Consider the following 20179-nt stretch of genomic DNA (forward strand, 5'->3'; position numbering starts at 1 on the left):
GCAAACATGGCTGCATCCAAATTGATTGCATTGGAGGAAATATGATTATAAATAGTTCTGTGGATTCCTTGGTCACTGTACCTGCAGTCCATTGCACATCTACTTTCAAAATAATTACATGCCTACTTACATCCATCTTTGATTGCTAGAGTTTAATGCATCCTACAATGTCAGCCACCAGTTGCACTCTACTTCCAGACTTAGCTCCAATCTTGGGAGAGGAGTATAATGAAGATTCTGCACCCCTTTAATGCCAATGTCCAAAGGTGATTTGCACTCCCATTGAAATTCATGTCTTTTGAGTCCGAGAAGTCATAAAACACAACAGCACAGAAATGGGCCCTTCAGCCCATCTAGTCCATGCTGAACTACTACTCTACTTAGTTCCATTGACCTGGTCCCGGACCATAGTCCTCCATGCCCCTCCCATCCATGTACTTATCCAATTTTCTCTTAAGTGTTGAAATTGAACCCGTATCCACCACTTTCACTGACAGCTTGTTTCACATTCTCACTGCTTTCTGAGTGAAGAATTTACTCCTCATGATCCCCTTAAATATTTCACTTTTCATCCTTAATCCATGACCACTAGTTCTAATCTCACCCAACTTCAGAGGAAAAATTCTGCTTGCATTTACCCTATCTATAGCCCATAGTTGCATTAAGTTGTGATGTCATGAAAACTAAACATGTTTTGTTTCAAAAATAGACTTTATTCATGATATAAAAAAAAGTATGTATACAACGGGAGAAAAAATGCAAAAAAATCATGTTATTGGTCAATAAACTTGGCAGTATTTTTATAGGCAAGTCGTGACATTCACCTGAATGTCAATGGATTGTTAATTGTGTTCCTGATTAAAATGTAACAGGAAGAATATATTAACAAGACCATTTTCAAACAAATTACATTCATTGTTTTCTCCACGTTTTTATCAGCTGATTGTGAGACTGATGGTTATTTGAGTTCTTCTGGATTCTTGGATTCCTGTGACAACTTGCACATGGCTGGCCAGTTAGCCCCAAAGTCTGGAATTGGTCTCCAATTTCCTGCTGTAAGTAAATTTCAAGCAGATGCAAACTCCTCAACTTGTTCAGACAACATCAAGTTTTATGAAAGTGAACTCTTTATTTAAGAACAACTTTGTTTAAGGGCATTTTGTCATCAATATTTGCAATTGTGTTCTGGACGACTTGGTAATATTGAAAGTCTCATTCCAAAAGTCAGATAGTTTTGAGAAATATTGGAGAATCTTCTCCAAGCAAATGAACAGAGACAGCAGTTGCGTTTTTCATTTTGCACCTCTTAATTTTCATGCATAGCGCAATTGTTCAATCTTACCACTTGGTTTCCTGTTGGAAATAAGTTAATATACTGTGCAGCTTGCTATATTGGACAATCCCTATTACAGTCATGTGTTACTGTTTGACATAATTCCAAAAGCATTGTCTACAAGAAAGTCCTGACAATATATTGTGAAAATAAATTGAAATGGGACAAATACTTTGGATAATTTCAAGTTCTCAATTACTTCCAAAGCCTAAAGTCAAATGAAGGAAGCTAATGAAAATAAGAAGCTATACAGGATTTATGCTCTTGGGATAAATATAAAGCAATTGATTGAAGTACAGGGGAAATCAGAAAGACTGAAAGAAAAAAAAGGAAATTATAGTCCAGTTAACCTAACTTCAGTGGTTGGGAAAGTGTAGAGTCTATTATTAAGGATGAGGTTTTGAGGTACTTGGAGATGAATGATAAAATAAGTCAAAGTCAGCGTGGTTTCTGTAAAAGGAAATCTTGCCTGACAAATCTGTTAAGAGTTCTTCAAGGAAGTAACAAGCAGGGTGGACAAAAAGAGAGGCAGTGGATAATATTTACTTGGATTATCAGAAGGCATTTGATAAGGTGCCACACAAGACTGTTTAGCAAGATTAAATCTTATGTCATTACGGGGCAGATACTGGCATGGATAACGGAATGGCTGACAGGCAGTGAGTGGGAATAAATGGGGTCTTTTCTGGTTGGCTGCTGGTGACTAGTGGTGTTCCTCAGGTCATCAGTATTGGGACCACTGCTTTTCACGTTGTTTGTCAATGATTTAGATAATGGAATTGATGGCTTTGTGGCAAAGTTTGTGGATGATATGAAGATAGGTGGAGCAATAAGTAGTGCTGAGGAAGGAACGTGATTGCAGCAGGACTTAGACAAATTGGAAGAATGGGCAAAAAGGTGGCAGATGGAATGCAGTTTTGGGAAATGTATGATAATGCAATTTGGTAAAAGGATCAATAGTGCAGACTATTATCTAAATGAGGAGAAGTTTCAAACATCAGAGGTGCAGAGGGAATTAGGAGTTCTCGCGCAAGACTCCCAAAAGATTAATTTACAGGTTGAGTCTGATAAAGAAGGCAAATACAATGTTGGTATTTATTTCAAGGGGAATAGAATATAAAAGCAAGGAGATAATGCTCAGCCTTTATAAGATACTAGTCAGGCCACACTTGTCAACAGTTTTGGGCCCCATATCTCGGAATGGATGTGTTGTCATTGGAGAGAGTCCAGAGGAGATTCACAAGGATGATTCTGGGAATGAAGCAGTTAATGTATGAGGTGCGTTTGGCAGCTTTGGGTCTGTACTCACTGGAATTAAGAAGAATGCGGGGGGGGGGGCAGTGATCTCATTGAAACCTACCGAATGTTGAAAGGACTAGATAGGGTGGATATGGAGAGGATGTTTCCTATGGTGGGGGTATCCAGAACTAGAGGGCACAGTTTCAAAACAGAGGGGCAATCTTTTAGAACAGAGATAAGGAGGAATTTTTTAGCCGGAGAGTAGTGAATCTGTGGAACATGCTGCCACAGCCTGTGGCGGAGGCTAAGTCCGTGTGTATATTTAAAGCGAGAGGTGATTGTTTCCTGATCGGTGAGAGCATCAAAAAATATGGTGAGAAGGCAGGTGTATGGGGTTGAGTAAGATCTGCAATCAGTCATGATGGAATGGCAGAGCATATCTGATGGGCTGAATGGCCTAATTCTGTTCCTATGTCTTATGGTCTTGCATCTAAAAGATGAAACAACCAGACTATGAAAGTTCCAAAGACAGAGGCTATGATTTGAAGACAATTAATGAATATACAATGGGTAGAACCAGATGACTCGAAGGGGCTACCTAAGGATGGGAGAGAGGACAGAACTTTAAGGAGACTTTGTTAATGAACAAAGACCCGAAGTTTTAAACAATTATCACAGCATAGGTCTAAAGAGCTATGAACATTGTGTCAGTGGGAAGTCATTTGAGGATAACTTAGAAGTGTACAGTGATAGATATTATCAAAGACTTTGAACACATACCGTACAAGTCAAAAATATCCATTGTTCAGTACAGTGCTCACGGTAAGCATCCTCAGATTGAAATTACACATCTATACTGGAATGATCTTGTTTGAAAATGCACAGCATTTCATTGATTAAGTTAGAACCTCTCAAGCAATAGGATACTGAAGAGTAAAGTGTACCTTCCATAATTTTGGAAAGTACTGATCTTATAGGATGAATTAAAGTATTTTACAAAGTAAACAGTAATATTGAAGAAGCCTTCAGTATCTATTGAGTAACCCTCTATCCTTGCCACCTGGGCGGTAAAACACTGAGATGAACTGGAGGTAATCATTCCCTTGTTGTACAGCTCATCCAGTTTTATTGCAATGGATGTTAGGGCAATTGTACAATATGCTTCACTCTACAAGATTACTACCTGAACTTTTAGTTATTTTGATTACAGAGCTGTTTTAATTTGGTTAATAGTTTATGTAAATGAATATGGTATTATTCTTATTTTGTTCTATGTCTTTTTATTTCAGAGCATTGCAGTGACCATTCCCTCAAAACAATATTCATCAATTCACAGTGGGCTAATTTCACCAGGTGATAGGTAAATCAAAATGACTAATCCATGACTTGATATTTTTAAACCTAAAATCATTTGACAATCCACTTTCATTTGTCCATTTAAGCCCAACTCTTTAATAAGTTTAGACAAATAAGTTAAGAAGTGATGGACCGTTTTGTTGGTGGCACGTAAGTCTACACTTGTTTTTCTCTCCAAGTCTAATTTAATTCAACAGTTCTTAGTTTTCCTCTTAAACAAATTATGTCTGAACCATAACATGTTTTTCTTGAAAGGAACAGAAAAATCCATATCAGAAAGAGAAGAACATTTGAACTAATGGTTGAATTCATTATCAAAATTTGTCAACTACTGTAATGTTGTGCAATGGTTTATGCTTTCTAGAGTTACAAGAAAGATCATTTTAGCTTTCACAAAAAGTATGAAAAATTGAAAATAATGTAAATTTTTGCCAAAAAGATACTGTTCTACATTAAATAATTAAAATAAGAGAAAAAGCTAAAGACTTGCTCCTACTTGGGCCTAATCCATGCTTAGTTGGGATTCAATAACTGTATATTGTATGAGCTATGTAGATGTGTAAGCGTTTTATGATTTGCCCATAAGTTGATTCATAAAGTATTTCATGTTATACTTTAGCTTTACCATGTATCACATGTTAGGCATTCAATATAAATTGATTCCTTGAGTTTATAGTGAGAGTACAGGGCTGCTGTGATGGAATAAAGACAAGCATTCAAGGCAATTCATTCCATTTCTGATCATTGCTCTCAAGGACCAAGGATCTCTGAAATAGCCACCCAAGACCATTGAGTAACCTGCAGGTGTTGGGTTGTCCAATATTTTTAAATCAGGAACTTGCTTAAAACAATTACAATGAAACCTCACGTAGTGCTCAGGATATGTCCCCAGGAGCAAGAATGGAACCAGCACTAAAAGGTGCATCACTGTGCTGGGGTCCTGACAAGAACCCTTGCCATTCCTGCCTTCTGCTGCTGCTTCTCCATCAGTGAATACCCCCCACCCGCATGGCAGAGTTCTCCACATTCCTAGAGACTTCTCAATGGCAACAAGCTTAATAGTGGTTGCTGCCCGTAGAACGTGTTATCAGGCAGCCTCTATGCATTGAGTTTGCTTGCACAAACTCCAGGCTCCCAGCTCAGCAGCACGCATCCCAAGTCAATGTTGTTTTTAAATTACAGGAGAGAACATACTTGTGAGTGTTCACACTGAAGGATCAACAGTGCTAGAATAAATCAGCACAAGGTAGTGCTAAGAGAGATACCAATGTATAAGCATTGGCAGAATTGAGCTGTTGGCTTGCCTTGTCACTATTGGCCGATCTGTTACTGAATTCCAGGTGGTGTCCAGCAACAGAGGACAATGGTGCTGGAGTTCCTCAGAACTTCCCTGAGGAATCCTCCCCCTCCCCAGTCCAGCCAGTGTACGAAAAGCGACTTCATTTGTTTGAATGGAAATTATCAGCCCTAGGGATAAGAGAGTAAAATGTACACTTTGTTGTTTGTTGTGTCCACAAGACATAGGAGCAGAATTAGACCATTTTTTCCTATCGAGTCTGCTCTGCCATTCCATCTTTGCTGATCTGTATTCCCCATCAATCCTATTCTCCTGCCTTCTCCTTGTAATCTTTGGTACCCTGACTAATCAAGAACCTATCAAACTCCACTTTAAATGTACTCAATGACTTGGGCTCCACAGCCATCTGTGGCAATGAATTCCACAGACTCACTACCCTCTGGCTAAAGAAATTCCTCCTCATCTTTGTTCTAAATAGACTTCTGTCATCCAAGTCATTGACACATAAAATGGAAATAAGCAGTCCCAACACCAGCCGCTTTGGAACACCACTAGTCACTGGCAGCCAACCAGAAGAAACCCCCTTTATTCCCACTCTTTGCCTCCTGCTAGCCAGCCACTCTTCTATCCATGCTAGTATCTTTCCTGTAATATCATCAGCTCTTATCTTGTTAAGCAGCCTCATGTGCGGCACCTTGTCAAAGGCCTTCTGAAAGTCCAAATAAACAACATCTGCTGACTCTCCTTTGTCTATCCTGCCAGTTAATGTCTCAAAGAATTTCAACAGATTTGTCAGGCAAGATTTCCCATCAGGGAACCATACTTACTTTGCTCTATTTTATTATGTGCCTCCAAGTACCCTGAAGCCCCATCCTCAATAATGGACTGCAATATCCACTGAGGTCAGGCTAACTGGCCTATAATTTCCCTTCTTCTGCCTCCCTCCCTTCTTAAAAAATGGAGTGATATTTGCAATTTTCCAGTCCTCTGGAGCCATTCCAAAATATAGCAATTCTTGAAAAATCATCATTAATGCTGCCACAATTTCTTCAGCTCCTCTTAACAAACCCTGGGCTGCCGTCCACCTTGTCCAGGTGACTTATCTATCTTCAAACCTTTCAGCTTCCCAAATGCTATTAGTAATAGCATTTCTGCCCCCTGACTCAAATTTCTAGCATACTGCCAGTCTCTTCCATAGTGAAGACTGACAAAAATACTTATTAAGCTCACCTGCCATTTCTTTGTCCCCCATTACTTCCTCTCTAGCGTCATTTTCCAGCAGTCCGATATCCACTCTCATCTCTCTTTTGTTCTTCATTTATCTGAAAAAACATTTGGTATCCTCATTTAAATTATTGGCTAGTTTACCTTCATATTTCATCTTTTCTCTCCTTATGGCTTTTTAGTTGCCTTGTGTTGGTTTTTAAAAGCTTCCCAATTCTCTAACTTCCCACTAATTTTTGTTATATGCTCTCTCTTTTGCTTTTATGCTGTCTTTGACTCCCCTTGTCAGACATGGTTGTCTCATTCTCCCTTTAGTATACTTCTTCATCTTTGGGGTGTATCTTTCCTGCACCTTCCAAATTGCTCCCAGAAACTCCAGTCATTGCTGTTCTTCCATTATCCCTGCTGGTATCACTTTCCAATCAACTTTGGCCAGCTCCTCTCTCATGTCTCTGTTAACTCCCTTTACTCCACTGTAATACTGATACATCTGACTTCAGCTTCTCCTTCTCAAACTACAGGATGAATTGTTTAATATTATGATCACTGCCTCTTAAGGGTTCCTTTACCTCAAGTTCCTGAATCAAATCCAGTTCATTACACAACACCCAGTCCAGAATTGCCTTTCCCCTAGTGGGTTCAATGACAAGCTGCTCTAAAAAGCCATCTCGTAGGCATTCTACAAATTCCCTGTCTTGGAATCCATCCCCAACCTGATTTTCCCAATCTGCCTGCATATTGAAATCCCCAATCACTATCATAACATTGCCCTGTTTATATGCCTTTCCAATCTCCCATTTTAATTTGTATCCCACATCATGGCTACTGTTCAGCGGTCTGTATATAGCTCCCATCAGTTTTTTCACTCTTGCGTTTTCTTAACTCCACCCACAAGGATTCTTCATCTTTCAATCCTATGTCATCTCTTTCTAAGGATTTGATTTCATTTTTTACCAACAGTCACCCTACCACCTCTGCCTACCTGCCTGTCCTATTGATACAATGTATATCCTTGGACATTAAGCTCCCAATTATGATCTTCTTTCAGCCAAACTGAGTGATGCCCACCATGTCATACCTGCCAATCTCTAACTGCATTACGTGATCATCTGCCTTATTCCATATACTGCATGCATTCAGATATAACACCTTCAACCCTGTATTCATCATCCTTTTTGATTTCACCCCCATGTTACACTGCAAATCATTCCACTGACTGCAATTTTGCCCTATCATCCCCCTGTCCTTCCCACACACTGCACCTACTTGTATACTGACTGCCCTGTCCTCAGCCCTACCAATCCAGTTCTCATCTCCTGCCAACTTAGTTTAAACCCTTCCCTAACAGCTATAGCAAACCTGCCCACAGGATATTGCCACCCTACCCAAGATTTAGGTGTAACCCGTCCTTCTTGTACGGGTCATACCTTCCCCAGAAGAGATCCCAATGATCCAGAAATCTTAAACCCTGTCCCTTGCACCACATTTATCTGCCAAATCATCCTATTCTTACCCTTACTGGCACGTGGCACAGGAAGCAATCCAGAAATTACCACCCTGGAGGTCCTGCTTTTCAGCTTTCTGCCTAAGTCCTGATATTCTCTCTTCAGGACCTCCTCCCTTTTCCTACCTATGTCATTGGTACCTATATGTACCACAACTTCTGGCTGCTCACCCTAACCCTTTAGGATACTGAGAACCCAATCTGAGACATCCTTAATCCTGGCACCTAGGAGGCAACATACCATCTGGGTTTCATTTATTTTAGTGTTATTTCTCAGTGTGTTAAGGGCGTATTTGTTTGCTTAATCTCTAATTATTTACAGCAGCCTTAGCAGTTTTTAAATGCCATGGAACCTGAAGGGCAGATTTTGACAAGAGACAAAAGTCCTCTCCATCCCTGCCCGCAGTCAGAGGCTGTTGGTGTCATCCAAGGGTGACAGCCCAGAGAGCCTCAGGGTGATAAGACTTTGCTGCTCCTTGCCTTAAGCCTCCTGGGTACAGGGCAAAGGTCAACTCAGTCAGCCCTCTGTGTCCTGCTCAGGTAATTACTTGGGACAATGCACAAAATATCTGAGTGCCATGTCCAATCTAGATTTTAAAAACTTTGTGCAAATTTAGTCATTGAATAAAAATACCCTTCCCTTTAATGAAATTACCACCTGCTCATAATGAAATTATTAATGTTAATCTTACATTAATGTCTGACTCATTATTATTTTTACAAGTTGTCAGCCATAATTCTCAGAAACTAAGCACTATGATAAATTTTCTTACAATTAAAAGAATAAACAAGTTGTCAGGGATGGAGCTCAATAATTGACATTAAGATCAACGCCACTGTATTTTGGTTATGCAGCTATGCCTCGGATGCTGCTTCTGGAATGAGCGATGGCTATGAAGGTCTGTCTGCAGGTGAAGGTTCAGTGAAAGTACCTGCGAAACGTATAGCAAGTAAATTCCTGCGAAAGCGTGGCAGATCCAGGCTACGGATTCTTAATGTAAGCAGCCTCCTATTCAGTCTGGTTCCATGCCATTATTAACTGGAAACACAAATGCTGACGATCTTTTTTCCTCCAACTTCTATTTTCCTACACCGTTACTCTGCAAGTGGTAAAATGTTTATGTCCACAAACATATTTTAACTAACAGTTAAGGATCATGGGACAGAATCGATTAATTCCTACCACACAGTCTCTGGATACTTTAAGGGAAGGGTACAATGTAATTATATAACACTGAGTGTCTATATAACACTTTGACACTAATTGTTCATTGTGTTTTAGATTTAGCTAATGCACTTTTTCAGGTTGTCGCAGTACAGATGCAAATGGCAACTAAAGAAAAATTAGTAATATGGATAGGTGCTTCTTTGGTACACTGTGGAGATTATCCTGACTGACTGCATCACAACCTGGTATGGAAACGTCAATATCCAGGAACAGAAAAGGCTACAGAAAGTGGTGGACACAGCCCAGTACAGCACAGGCAAAGCCCTCCCACCACAGAACATATTTACAAGGAGCGCTGCCACAAGAAAGCGGCATCCATCATCAACAGCCCCCACCATCCAGGCCACGCTCTCTTCTCACTACTACTATCAGGAAGGAGGTACAGAAGCCTTAGATCCTACACCACAGAGCCAGGAACAGTTATTACTCTCCAACCATAAGGTTCCTGAATCTGTGTGGATCACTTCAATCACCACTACTCTGAACGGATGCTATGACCTATGGACTCACTTTCAAAGACCTTTTACAACTTATGTTCTCAATGTTATTTTTATTTGCACAGATTGTCTTCTTTTGCACACTGGTTGTTTGTTGGTCTTTATTTATGTACAGTTTTTCATAAAATTCTATTGTATTTCCTTTTTTCCTGACTGTCTTGCTGATAATGTCTTCGACCTGAATTGTTAACTGTTACCCCTTTCACAGATGTTGCCTGACCTGCTGTTCAGCACTTTTTTGGTTTTTATGTCTGTTGCATATAATCTTTATCAAAAAAATCATTCAAAAACCCTTTTGAATGTTTATACCACATCAATGAATCTGACCTTCATTGTTTCCTTAAAGAACTCAGTTAAGCTGCAGATGATTTGCCTTTAATGGTGACTAATCTCTTAGCTCATGTTTTCCAAGTTCTTAATTAATTTAGTACTGGATTATTGCTTCAACAGGTTAAACCAACATCAATATTGGGCTGATGACTGGTCTGTAATTCTCAATTCATCCTGATTTCCTTCTAAATAGAGGAGTTTTGCTATCCTGTAGTTGTTCTTTGGCTTTTGGGGGGATATAATGCTATATAGTTTACTAATGGGAACACCTATACTCAGTGTGCTTATGTATTGATCTCGTAGTCAAAAGTATGGGGTTAAATATTTGAGCAGATGCAAAACACAATCAAGCGTCAACCCTTTTCAAGAATCCATTTGATAAACCAAGTAGGGGCAACTAGGGCAGATGTCAGAATTCTAAAGTGATCTCTAGGCTTACCTAAAGGTACTTTTTTTAATTCCAGAAATATCTTCATCTGGAGCCAGAAGTATTTCCCCACTCCTCATGACTCAAATTATCCAGTGGCACCTGGAGTTCGGCTAGATGCAGCCAATGGCAGGAGCTCACCATAATAATTCAAATAAAGCTCGTGGAATTCATCTGGAATGAGTCTTTGAACTTTTTTCTTGGATGTGCACAACCTCCAAACATACTGCCAGTAGGGATTGAGAGTGGGAAGCAGTTTATTTCTATCCTGTGATGTGGTGGCTAAAATCTAAAAGTGGAACTGGCCCATTCATACATGTGTTCTACTCCTTGTGTAAATGGATCATCCAGGTTTCCCAGTGTTTTAGGCTGGAGGCCACTTATAAGATGCAAAGTGAAGTCCTTTGACAGACTTGGGACTCAACTGCAATTTGAGCTACACATTGATACTGACAGAATACACCTGTTTGCAGCTCCTCCTGGAATTGTTCCCATTTTGTCCAGATTGTTGACTGAATCATTGCAGGAACTTTTGTTTCCTTGCCACCTCCAAAACTGAAGCAGGATTGAAGCTCTGTTCCACCCTTAGACAATTGAAGCTGATGCTCCAGCCTTTGTAAAACTCAGGTCTAATGGCACCATCAGTGACAAATGGCGGCTGGAAGTTGCATTTACTCCAACACTTAAAATTGGCCCTTTTTTCCCCATCTCGATCTTTATCTTGTTTTTTTTTGTTTTAAGCTTCTGTGGTAGAGTGTGGAACGTTCTTCCATAAGGAAATTTCCACAATTGGCACAGATCACACTGACTATAAGTTAAACAATGTCACACCTTCCATTCCCACTGCAGGTTTCAGACAAAGGAGATCGAGTTGTAGAATGCCAGCTTCAAACCCACAACAACAAAATGGTGACCTTCAAGTTTGACCTAGAAGGCGACTTCCCAGAAGAGATTGCTGCAGTTATGGTGCGTAAATCACGAGCTTGATCCTTTTCAGTAGGGATGAATTCAGCCTTCAGCAGTAGGGTAAATGTCTAATAGAAAATCGGCAACTTATTTTGAAGTAACAATGGTCACTGACGTGAAACATTGACTATTTTGTTTCACCATGAAGCTCCCTGGCCTTCTGAATGCTTTTGTCATTTCTTTTGTCTTAGATTCTAATTTTCAGCTTTAAGTCTTTTCCTCTGCCTTCCCTGAAATAATATAGTACTGAAAATATCTCTGTAGTTTATCCAAATATTGTCCCTGTATAACACTTAGTCATTGTGGAATTATACAAGAATTTAGCACAGGAGGTCATTCGGCCAGTTATGCTATAATGCTATGTTATGCCAAGGGCTATGGAATTAAACCTGTCCAATGTAATCCTGTTTGATAATATATTTCTATTTGATTTTTATCTTCCCCTTGTGTTATTCATTGCAGTTTAACTAAAAGATCAAGTAAACAGTGTTCAGTGCTGCTTCTACTGCTTTTACTCAGAATTATGCCAAGATCACTTTGGAGAACTTAGTGGACCACTAAAAGTGAAAAATGTCACGCGAGAGTCAATGCTGATTCCATTTGAAATAAATGATTCACTGGTCTTCGATACAACTTTTTGTAACTAAGAGGACGTGTTCAGCCCACTCTTGAGCCTCCTTTCTCTTTTGAACACTGAGGCAATAGGTATCTGGAGGCAATATTTTCAGTTCTCTGCTTTGCTGTACTGAATATCTACATTCTCTTTCTTCACAGCATTGTGGTTGTGATCAAGAAGTCCAGAGGCTGGGAGGTATTGGGAGAATGGGAGTTATAATGAGAGGTTGGACAAACTTGGATTGTTTTCTTTGGAGTGACAGAGGCTGAGGGAAGATCTAATAGAGGTTTATAAGATTATGAGAGGCATAGATAGAGTAGACAGTATCATTTTCCGTGGGTTGAAATGTCTAATACCAGAGGGCGTGCATTTACGGTGAGAAGGGTAATTTTAAAGGAGATGTGAGAGGCAAGTTTTTTACACAGAGAGTGGTGGGTGCCTGCAGTGCACTGTCTGGAATGGTGGTAGAGGGAGAAACATTAGGGGCATTTAAGAAATGTTTAGATAGGCACATGAATATAAGGAAAATTGAGTGATATGGACATTGTGTAGGCATAAAGGATTAGTTTAGTTGGCTATTTGACACAACACTCTGGGCCACAGGGCCTGTTCTTGTGCTGTACTCTTCTATGTTCTTCATTTAATATTCTCTGAGCTATTGCATAAGTAGAAGATCCACATTTGTGCAACTAAATTGGTTTGCTGAATTGTGAATTAATATTCTAAATGCACTGCAAAAATATTCTCTTATGATAAAGGCAAACTACATTTTTGAAGCATTGTTTTATCCCTTAAACCATGGTATCTGTCAATTAAATTATCAAAGGAATTGATTGCATTGGAAATATGTAGTAGCTTAGTAAAGTCATTCTACATTTTGTCTAATCTGTAAAAGCAATTTGCTTACTGTTTGTGCTCTAATTGTTCAGGTCAGCAGAGAGTTCATCCTACAATCGGAGCAGGACAGTTTTGTCAGCAAGCTGCAAGAAATCATACACAAGGCAGTGGCCGTGTTGAAGAAGGACATTCACAATAAAAATACAGCTAAACAGCCAAGTACTCCAAGCTCCCATGATTCACAAGTAAGAGTCACTGTGGCTAAGACATATTACATTTCTTATGAGATATTAAACCATTGGAACAACTGCCTCTCCAAGTGCCAGGCAGCTTTTAGTTGTCAAATCTTTTATAGTGACAACAATCTGTAACACGTGAATGTGGGAACATGGTACAGGAGCCTGAAGAACCATAATCAGTGTTTTAGGAACAGCTCCTTCCCCTCCGCTATTAGATTTCTGAATGATCATGAACACTACCACACTATTTTGCTTTGTTTTGGCACTACTTTTTTTTTAAATAGGTTTCTTGTTGTAACTTACAGTATTTTTAAACAAATTATTGCAAAAACTGCTGCCGCAAAACAACAAATTTCATGGCGTACTGTCTGTCAGTGATAATAAACCTGATTCTGATTATAGTCAGAATGTTCCCCTTTATTTTACTGATGTAGTTCATTTTTGCTAATTTTTTGACTGATAGTTTAATACTGAGTACTTAAATTACTGAGTTGGTAATCGCTGTTACCAATGATGATGCATCAATATTGGTGCATTTGTAACAATATAAATCTACTTATTTGTTTAAAATGAAATAACACAGGAATATTAGTTGTGACAACTGTTACCATTAAAAGCCATTTCTGACTTTGTGTAATTAAGATTGTTTGCCTTTGCAACAAAGCACTAATCAATAGCAAATATTGCAATGCTAATGTGCTTCTGAACAGTTCGAAGGTAGATTTTTCACTGAAATTGTTATGCCTAGATTCTGCTATTTGAACAGATTTCCTGTAGACTGAGCAAATGAATAGCAGTTACTACTTTTTAAACTTCTGTTTTGAAAATATTATGAATCTTTTGTTTCATAGGAAGCGGAGAAGTCAAACCACTCACCACACCCTTCATCATTGCCTTCAACTGGAATAGGTAAAATATATTGTACATTGTTGACTACATTACAGATTTAGTCTTTATATCAAGTTTACTTTGAAATGTATGTTTTTCTAGTGTGTTTTGGACTTCTAACAGCTTTAATGAAAGATTAGTTATCTAAAGCATTAAATCTGTTTTTCTTCAGATGCCGCCTCGTTTGTTGAGTATTTTTAGAATTTTTTATTTGATATCCAACAAGAACTAGGTCAACAATATACAAACCTATTTCACAGAAGAATTAGAGCGTTATTCTGTTAGTTTAGTCATGATTTACACTCTGAGGTAAAAATACAGAGAAAGTGCGAAGGGGGTTGCAATTTTCTTGACACAGAAGATGTGATGCCTGCTATGGTGAACTGTCCATTAATAATTAATCTAAGTGTGATATAGAATTACAGAAGGCAGGTGTTCCCCCAACGTAACAATGTCGACTCTTTAAATTTTCCCCAACTTTTGGCTCTTTCCCCAAGCCTCATAGATTCCTCTTGTTCATGTACATAATCAATTCTATACTAAAAGTTACAATTTTCTCTGCTCAGTCCCTACATTCGAAATCATTACTGGTCAAAGGAATTAAAAATGATTCATGCCAATTCTCCAACAGAAGTTTTGCTATTTGCCTGAAATCTGCATCCTCTGGTTGCTAGCATGTAAAAATAATTTTTGTAGTCCTCAATACTACTGACTGGAAAGTGCTTTGTGAACCATATGGGGAGGTTATTAACAGACTTACTGATTGCATCACTGGCTACATCAATTTCTGTGTGGACACTGTAAAACCATCAAGGACTGTTTGCTGCTTCCCTAACAACAAGCTATGGGTCACCAGTGATCTCAAACACAAAGAGAAAGCCTTTAGATCAGGATATTGGAGGGGGGGGGCGCGTAATTGAAACATGTGCAGAGGGAGCTAAAGGAGAAGATCAAGGCAAAAGAGGAATAGAGGATAGAGTTGGAGAGCAAGTTTGGGCAAAGTAGCACATGGGAAGTGTGGAGAGGCATGAAGAACATCATTGGCTTCAATCAGCCTGGCTGTAGAGGCTCGGACTAAGCCATGAATGAGCTAAACCAATACTTCAATAGGTTTGACAATTGCCCTCCTGTTCACACCCCTCTCAGCATACCAGTCTATCTGCCAAGGCACCCAATGCTCCATCAGCACCAATCCCTGCCCTCCTCAGTTCAACACATGGATGAACAACACAGGCTACCACTGTCTACATCCCCTCCTTGCCCTGCACCTACCATCCACACCTCCACATACCAACTGCTATCATCCCGATCTTCACCTCCCCCAGCCGCCATCTTTGACCAACTCCCCAGTCGTCATGGACGCACCTTCACTACTGAGCAGGTGAGAAGGGGAAACTCAGACAGCAAAGCATTAGGACCGGATGGAGTGAACCCCAGGGTCCAGGAGTGTGCTGAGCAGCTGTGTGGAGTTCTCCAGCACATTTTCAATCTGAGTCTCAGTCTGGAAAGGGTCCCGATTGTGTGGAAAACAGTCTTGTGTACTGTCTCTCAGTACACAAGATGGGGCTATCAAAAGTCTTGAATGACTACCGTCCAGTAGCCCTGACCTCACACGTCATGAAAACTGTAGAGAGACTTGTCCTGGCTCAGTTCTGGCCCCTGATCAGATTAGTCGTTGATTCACTGCAGTATGCCTTCATTGGAGTCGATGATGCACTCATCTACCCGCTGAGCAGAGCCTACTCCCATTTGGATAAGCAGGGCAGCAATGTGAGGTTTGTGGTTTTTGATTTCTCAAGTGTCTTCAATACAACACAGGCCTCATTGCTGGGGGGAAAAGCTCTGTTCAACGCAGGTTGGCACTTCCATTGTATCCTGGATAATGGACTACCTGACTGACAGACCACAGTTTGTGTGGCTTCAGAGCTGTGTGTCAGACATGGCGATAAGCAGCACTGGGGCCCCACAGGGGACTGTATTGGCTCCCTTCCTGTTTACCCTGTATACCTCAGACTTTAGATACAACACTGAGTCATGTCATCCGCAGAAGTTCTCTGATGACTCAGCAATAGTTGGGTGTATAAAGGGAGGATGGGAGGATGAATACAGGACCCTGGTGGAGGACTTTGTCAAATTGTGCAAGCTGAATCAACTGCAGCTCAACATCAGTAAGACAAAGGAGATGGTGATGGACTTTAGGAAGACTAAGCCTGCACCGCTCCCTGTTACTATTGATGATGAGGACCTACAAGTACCTGGGGGTGCACGTGGACGACAGACTTGAGTGGAGCACCAACACAGAGGCCGTGTACAAGAAGGGCCAGAGTCGCCTCTACTTCCTGAGGAGACTGAGGTCCTTTGGAGTGTGCAGGCCTCTCCTTCACATGTTCTACCAGTCTGTTGTTGCCAGTACAATCTTCTATGTGGTGGTGTACTGGGGCAATGGCATCAACATGGGTGATGCCAACAGGCTCAATAAACTGATTAGGTGTTGCAATTTTGTGCACACTCACTTTCATTCCTGACCGCAACTCAATTGCGTCTCTAGCTGCTGTTTCCATTGATACAATGATTTCAACTGCTCTTTTAAATGTCAGTTGTGCTTCAGTTAGGAGCTGTTTTTGAATGCTTTCTTGTAAGAGTCCACAAACTAAACTATCTCTCAGGGCATCATTAAGCCCATCACTGAACTGACAATGCTGGTCAATTTCTTCATTTCAGCCACTTAAGCTGAAATGGACTCTCCTTCCTTTAGGTTTCCTTATGAAACCCAAAGCATTTTGCAATCAACAATGGTTTTGCTTCTAAATGTTCCTGCATTGGTGATGCCAATAGGCTCAATAAACTGATTAGAAAGGCTGGCTCTGTTATGGGAGTCAAACTGGACACACTGGAAGCTGTGATAGAACAAAGGACCCTACGGAGAATCCTGGACAATGTCTCTCGCCCTCTGCATGCCACCTTAGCAGAACAGAGGAGCACTTTTAGTAATAGACTAAGCCAACTGCGCTGCTCCAAAGAGCGCTATATAAGGTCATTCTTACCCTCGACCATGAGGCTCTATAATGAGTCAACGTATAGCCGGGGAAGTGATTACCCCCTCCTGTTAGACTGTTTAAGGTAACTTATTTTGTATTCTTTCTTCCTTCTCTTCTAATATTTGTATATCTGTGCACTTGTAATACTACAGTGATACTGTAATTTCTTTTAGGATCAATAAAATATCTGTCTATCTATCTATCCATCTATCTATTCACCATTCTGTTTTAGATTTTGTGGTCTAAAAGCTAAGTTTAAGTTCAATACAACCAATATTTTTCTTCAGAGGTTTGATCGGGGCACGACTGCGCAAGTGCGTACACGACAGCCAGGTAGAACAGCGAGAAGAGTTTAAAAGGAGACATCTTTATAGAGTGGGCGACAGAGCAGAGGGAGACAGAGTAGGAAGGCTTTGGTGATAACGGGCCGAGGCCAGGTAGGTTGCCTGCATAGAATACAGACAGGAAGTATGTGTGTGAGGCTGGTTTTCTGTGCTCGGTGTCAGATGTGGGAAGTGCTGCAGACTCCCAGCCTCCCGGACGACCATATCTGCGCCAGGTACTTCGAGCTGCAGCTCCTTAGGGACTGGATTAGGGAACTGGAGATGCAGCTCATTGACCTTCATCTGGTCAGGGAGAGTGAGGAGGTGATAGAGAGGAGCTATAGGCAAGTAGTCACACCAGGGCCTGGGGAGACAGATAAGTGGGTAACAGTCAGGAGAGGGAAGGGGAAGAGTCAGGTACTAGAGAGTATCCATGTGGCTGTCCCCCTTAACACTGTACCTGGGAGATGCAACAGTGGTCGCGCCTCTGTCACAGAGTCTGGGCCTGTGGCTCAGAAGGGTAGGGAAAGGAAGAGGAAGGCAGTAGTGATAGGGGACTCTTATAGTTAGGGGGTCAGACAGGTGATTCTGTGGACACAGGAAAGAAACTCGGATGGTAGTTTGCCTCCCAGGTGCCAGGGTTCGGAATGTTTCAGATTGCGTCCACGATATCCTGAAGTGGGAAGGAGAACAGCCAGAGGCCATGGTACATATTGGTACCAACGACATAGGTAGGAAAAGGGAGGAGGTCCTGAAAACAGACCACAGGGAGTTAGGAAGAAAGATGAGAAGCAGAACCACAAAGGTAGAAATCTCGGGATGACTGTCTGTGCCACGTGACAGTGAGTACAGGAATAGAGTGAGGTGGAGGATAAATGTGTGGCTGAGGGACTGGAGCAGGGGGCAGGGATTCAGATTTCTGGATCATTGGGACCTCTTTTGGGGCAGGTGTGACCTGTACAAAAAGGACAAGTTGCACTTGAATCCCAGGGGGACCAATATCCTGGCAGGGAGGTTTGCTAAGGCTATTGGGGAGAGTTTAAACTAGAATTGCTGGGGGTTGGGAACCGAACTGAAGAGACGGAGAAAGGGGCGGTTGGCTCACAAATAGAGAAAGCTTGGAGACAGTGCGAGAGGGAGGGTAAGCAGGTGATAGAGAAGGGACACGCTCAGACTGATGGTTTGAGATGTGTCTATTTTAATGCAAGGAGTATTATGAACAAAACGGATGAGCTTAGAGCGTAGATCAGTACTTGGAGCTATGATGTGGCCATTACAGAGACTTAGGTGGCTCAGGGACAGGAATGGCTACTTCGAGTGCCAGGCTTTAGATGTTTCAGAAAGGACAGGGAGGGAGGCAAAAGAGGTGGGGGTGTGGCACTGCTGATCAGAGATAGTGTCATGGCTGCAGAACAGACAGACAGACGTACTTTATTGATCCCGAGGGAAATTGGGTTTCGTTACAGCTGCACCAACCAAGAATAGTGAAGAAATATAGCAATATAAAACCATAAATAATTAAATCATAAGTTAATCATGCCAAGTGGAAATAAGTCCAGGACCAGCTTATTGGCACAGGGTGTCTGACACTCTGAGGGAGGAGTTGTAAAGTTTGATGGCCACAGGTAGGAATGACTTCCTATGACACTCAGTGTAACATCTCGGTGGAATGAGTCTCTGGCTGAATGTACTCCCGTGCCTAACCAGTACATTATGGAGTGGATGGGAGTCATTGTCCAAGATGGCATGCAACTTGGACAGCAAACTCTTTTCAGACACTGCCGTCAGAGAGTCCAGTTCCACCCGCACAACATCACTGGCCTGACGAATGAGTTTGTTGATTCTGTTGGTGTCTGCTACCCTCAGCCTCCTGTCCCAGCACACAACAGCAAACATGATAGCACTGGCCACCACAGCTTCGTAGAACATCCTCAGCATTGTCCGGCAGATGTTAAATGACCTCAGTCTCCTCAGGAAATAGAGACGGCTCTGACCCTTCTTGTAGACAGTCTCAGTGTTCTTTGACCAGTCCAGTTTATTGTCCATTCGTATCCCCAGGTATTTGTAATCCTCCACCATGTCCACACTGACCCCTTGGATGGAAACAGGGGTCACCGGTGCCTTAGCCCTCCTCAGGTCCACCACCAGCTCCTTAGTCTTTTTCACATTAAGCTGCAGATGATTCTGCTCGCACCATGTGACAAAGTTTCCCACCGTCACCCTGTACTCAGCCTCATCTCCCTTGCTGATGCATCCAACTATGGCAGAGTCATCAGAAAACTTCTGAAGATGGCAAGACTCTGTGTTGTAGTTGAAGTCCGAGGTGTAGATGATGAAGAGAAAGGGAGACAGGACAGTCCCCTGTGGAGCCGCAGTGCTGCTGACCACTCTGTCTGACACGCAGTGTTGCAAGCACACGTACTGTGATCTGCCAGTCAGGTAATCAATAATCCATGACACCAGGGAAGCATCCACCTGCTTCACTGTCAACTTCTCACCCAGCAGAGCAGGACAGATGGTGTTGAACGCACTGGAGAAGTCAAAAAACATGACCCTCACAGTGCTCGCCGGCTTGTCCAGGTGGGCATAGACACGGTTCAGTAGGTAGACGCTGGCATCCTCAACTCCTAGTCGGGGCTGATAGGCGAACTGGAGGGGATCTAAGTGTGGCCTAATCATGGGCCGGAGCTGCTCTAGAACAAGTCTCTCCAGACTTGTTCTAGAAAAGGAGGAAGTCATGGAGGGATTGTCTACAGAGTCTATGTGGGTGGAAGTTGGGAATAGGAAGGGGTCAATAACTCTACTGGGTGTTTCTTATAGACCACTCAATAGTAACA

General features: G+C 41.5%; 1 protein-coding gene across 4 annotated transcripts in view; it reads left to right on the forward strand.

Moving 5' to 3' along the window:
* wnk4a (WNK lysine deficient protein kinase 4a) overlaps positions 1–20179 on the forward strand; it is a 93006-nt gene that overhangs the window by 52794 nt on the left and 20033 nt on the right. For all 4 annotated transcript variants that reach the window (XR_012102055.1, XM_073071518.1, XM_073071516.1 and 1 more), the window contains exons 8-13: positions 940–1055; positions 3862–3932; positions 8809–8950; positions 11285–11401; positions 12947–13099; positions 13945–14002. Coding sequence is in view for 3 of the 4 variants with exons in the window: in XM_073071518.1 (XP_072927619.1) it covers positions 940–1055; positions 3862–3932; positions 8809–8950; positions 11285–11401; positions 12947–13099; positions 13945–14002 (657 nt within the window). In the remaining variant the exon portion in view is untranslated. The remainder of the gene's footprint in view (positions 1–939; positions 1056–3861; positions 3933–8808; positions 8951–11284; positions 11402–12946; positions 13100–13944; positions 14003–20179) is intronic.

Source organism: Hemitrygon akajei, chromosome 18, assembly GCF_048418815.1.
Source record: "Hemitrygon akajei chromosome 18, sHemAka1.3, whole genome shotgun sequence".
NCBI classification, from domain to species: domain Eukaryota; kingdom Metazoa; phylum Chordata; class Chondrichthyes; order Myliobatiformes; family Dasyatidae; genus Hemitrygon; species Hemitrygon akajei.